The 2,533-nt window shown below is 37.2% G+C and overlaps 1 protein-coding gene across 1 annotated transcript; it reads right to left on the reverse strand.

Moving 5' to 3' along the window:
• Window positions 1-777: 777 nt before the first annotated feature.
• Window positions 778-1,722, reverse strand: LOC311592836 (olfactory receptor 5P66; the record flags this gene model as incomplete). The annotated part of the gene is made up of 1 exon (XM_084773686.1): window positions 778-1,722. One exon carries the CDS (start codon window positions 1,720-1,722, stop codon window positions 778-780), a length of 945 nt encoding a protein of 314 aa, XP_084629812.1.
• Between the last annotated feature and the right edge of the window lie 811 nt (window positions 1,723-2,533).

A 2,533-nucleotide genomic window follows, 5' to 3' on the forward strand; every position in this document is an offset into this window, starting at 1 on the left:
AAAATACTTTCACGCTCTTAAATTCATGAATTGACCCAGTGATGGAGGCTGTTGAGTGTAAGGAACTAAGTTTGGAAGGAAAAAATGGTAGTCATTACTATATTGAGATTAATAAAGACTTTGAGGGAAAGCAGGGGCTCTGGCTTTTAGGTAGGATACATTGATACTACCAGTTTCTGGATTCTACTCTCATAATTTAAAAAATTTCCTAGAGTAGCATATTATTCATCACTATCTCATTCTCCCCACAAGAGAATCCACTGCCACTAACAGCGAGTGTTAGCATCAGAGTATTGGAACACAGATATGATACATATGTATGTGAAAGACTGATCAAAACAGATGATACTACTGCAATACAAATTTATTGACTGCTCCACCTTGGCATTTTCCCCCCAAAATGTTCTTGATTTCAATTATAGTTATTATATATATTTGAAGGTAGCAATTATTGAGACTGAACATTCACTTAAAAATTAGTTACTAAATAATTTATACACATTAGGCAATTACTTTCTAATATGACTACAATTGAAAAATAATTTTCAGTATATGATTTTTTTGTGGAAAAATTTTTGGTTGTACATGACATTTATTAATTATAATTTAATTTGAACATATAATTTAATTTAGGACATATTACTACTCATCCTATACATTTACTACCAAATTTCAAGTCTGGTTAAGTATATATCATAACATGTATTCCTTTTTATACTATTATGTACTATTTCATTACTACACTACATGGGACAAAATAATGATTTAGCAGATATCTTAAGAAAATGGTTTTTTACTAAGCTGTCTCTTCAGAGCATCCTTCATCTCATTATTCCTGAGGCTGTAGATGATGGGGTTCAACATGGGGATCACCATCATGTAGAACACAGACACCACCTTGTTCTGGTCTGCAGAGTAGCTGGACTTGGGCATCACATAAATGAATGTAACAGTCCCATAGTAGAGAGTGACCGCAGTGAGGTGGGAGGTGCAGGTGGAGAAGGCCTTGTGGCGACCCTCGGTGGAGCGCATCTTCAGGATGGTGATGAGGATATAAACATAAGATATGACTATGACAAAGAGTGTGGTCATAGTGACTGTGCCAGCAGAAAATGAGATGACAACTCCAGAGACACTGGCATCAGAACAGGAGAGTTCCATCAAAGGAGCAAAATCACAGAAAAAATGATTGATTATATTTGGTCCACAGAATAGAAAAGAAAAGAAAGAAAGGATGAAGCAGGAAGTGTTAAGAAAACCCCCTATGTAAGATCCTACAACCAATTGGATACAGACTTGCGTGGACATTTTGGTGGAATACAGCAGTGGATTGCAGATTGCCATGAAGCGATCATAAGCCATCACAGCCAGAAGGAAGCATTCAGTTGTTCCAAAGAAAGCAGCTGAGCCAAGCTGGATGGCACACCCAAGGTAAGAGATGGTGCTTCTCTCTACCAGGAAGTTGACAAGCATATTGGGTGTGACAGAAGATGAGTAGCCTACGTCAACAGTAGCCAAGTGGCTGAGAAAAAAGTACATGGGGTGATGGAGCTGGGAAGAGACTCTGATGAGAAGGATGGTGCTGAGGTTCCCAGAGACAGTCACCAGGTAGATGCACAGGATGATGGTGAAGAGGATGACTCTAAGGACGGGGTCATCTGTTAAGCCCAATAAAATGAACTCTGTCACTGCAGTGCGGTTTCCATCCTCCAGGAAAGCCATGGGACAGTGTAGCTGCTGCCAGATAAAAGCTGTGATGGGGACAGTACAGGAAGGGATTTATGTGGCTGCATTTTCACTAATACATAGATAGTAGTTATAACAAAAACATATCATTCAAAACATATAATTATATTGGATGCTCAGTGTTTATATAGTCCTATGTATTGAATCTTTCATAAACTTCAAAACACAATGTTAGACATTTTCTTTAAATAATGGACTTTCAATTCACATTTATGTATATAGTAAATACACAGATGGATTTAAAACTAAGCATGTGGTGTGAGATGAAATAGTTACCACATGTACAAGAAATATAATTTTACAAATGTAACATTTATAATGAAATCTTAAGTAATTTCTGGCCTGTAAGAATCTTTTCCAAATTACCTGTAGTAGAGTCAATACATTGTATGGTGTCTACTGCCATTTCCATAACAATAATAGGACCCTCATTGATTTAATTGTATAGCAGATAAAAATGTGTGTTTTTAAAATGTTAAGCCACTTAACCTTCTATAAGAAGCACTAGAGGGGCTGGAGAGATGGCTCAGCGGTTAAGAGCACTACCTGCTCTTCCAAAGGACCCGGATTCAATTCCCAACACCCACATGGCAGCTCACAACTGTCTGTAACTCCAAGATCTGAAACCCTCACATAAATTAAAATTAAATAAAAATATTTTTTTAAAAAAGAAGAACTAGAATGAAGACACAGACCCCAGGCAGAGTCAATACATTCTATCCTTTGCTCACTGTGTATAAAGAGTGACAAGAAAATAAAGAGCACATGGGAATTTGGGAGAGGCAAC

The sequence above is a fragment of the Acomys minous genome (genome assembly GCF_964271855.1).
Source record: "Acomys minous genome assembly, chromosome: 2".
Classification (NCBI taxonomy): Eukaryota; Metazoa; Chordata; class Mammalia; order Rodentia; family Muridae; genus Acomys; species Acomys minous.